Source organism: Rutidosis leptorrhynchoides, chromosome 10 (assembly GCF_046630445.1).
Source record: "Rutidosis leptorrhynchoides isolate AG116_Rl617_1_P2 chromosome 10, CSIRO_AGI_Rlap_v1, whole genome shotgun sequence".
NCBI lineage: Eukaryota > Viridiplantae > Streptophyta > Magnoliopsida > Asterales > Asteraceae > Rutidosis > Rutidosis leptorrhynchoides.
Genome location: NC_092342.1, coordinates 105,412,877 through 105,413,859, shown reverse-complemented (window position 1 = coordinate 105,413,859; position 983 = coordinate 105,412,877). Strand labels below are relative to the sequence as shown.

At 35.3% G+C, this 983-nt stretch overlaps 1 protein-coding gene across 1 annotated transcript; it reads left to right on the top strand.

Moving 5' to 3' along the window:
- The first annotated feature begins 569 nt into the window (after window positions 1–569).
- Window positions 570–983, top strand: LOC139870518 (copper transporter 2-like). The gene has a single exon (XM_071858306.1). The coding sequence runs from the start codon at window positions 570–572 to the stop codon at window positions 981–983; it is 414 nt and encodes a 137-aa protein (XP_071714407.1).

Genomic DNA, 983 nt, shown 5'->3' with positions numbered 1-983 from the left:
CGTGGTAACAAAGTTAAAATTGGTTCCTAGTTGCAACATCGCAATCTATACTTCGTTTAGGACATAAACAGGGGTTAGGGTATTTCCATACAATGCAATGTTTCCATTTCCCTGTACTTGTGAAGTTGAATGTTTTCTCGTGTACTCGTGGACATGAAATTTTGTGATTATTTGAACCAAAATAACCTGTTTAAGCTCGATCTAAAATTTCTATATGATTAAGAAAATATGATTCAAATAACAATTAAACAAAATATTTTTTCTACGATGAGATAATTTACAGTGTGTCTTCTGAAATTCTACTAAAGATCATGGACGTAATATGTAATTACGGTATGCCTTTTATGTAGGAATATTGTTGAGGTAAAGTCGGCTCAAACGACCAAATCCATCTAATCTGTATTTGTACTACATTTAAATAACCAATTAACATCGTACTATCACAACAATTTTACATACAATAATCGTACTACGCTTACTATAATCACTATTTAAGCATCCACAACTTAATTACTATGAATGTTTCTACCAAAAACAATTACTAATCAAGTTATTACGGTTAAATTTCTATGGCTCCACCACCAATGATGAACGGAACAATGGCAATGCCACGTCGGAAAAAAATGATGATGCACATGACGTTTTATTGGGGAAAAGACGCTTTGATCCTATTTACGGGTTGGCCTGGGACTGATACTGCCATGTATTTTTTGGCACTAGTTTTTGTATTTTTTCTGGCTCTTATTGTCGAATATCTTGCTCGTTGTAATCTTATTATGATGAGATCAAACGCGTATTTTACTCCAACATTGGTGTACGCTTTGCGCGTAGGGCTTGGGTTCATGGTGATGTTGTCGTTGATGTCATTTAATGTTGGTGTGTTTTTGGTGGCGGTGTTAGGTCATGGTTTAGGATTCTTTTTCTTTCGAGTGATCATGAAATTGCCAGATCGGACACACGATGATGTTTCGGGGGCTTGTTAA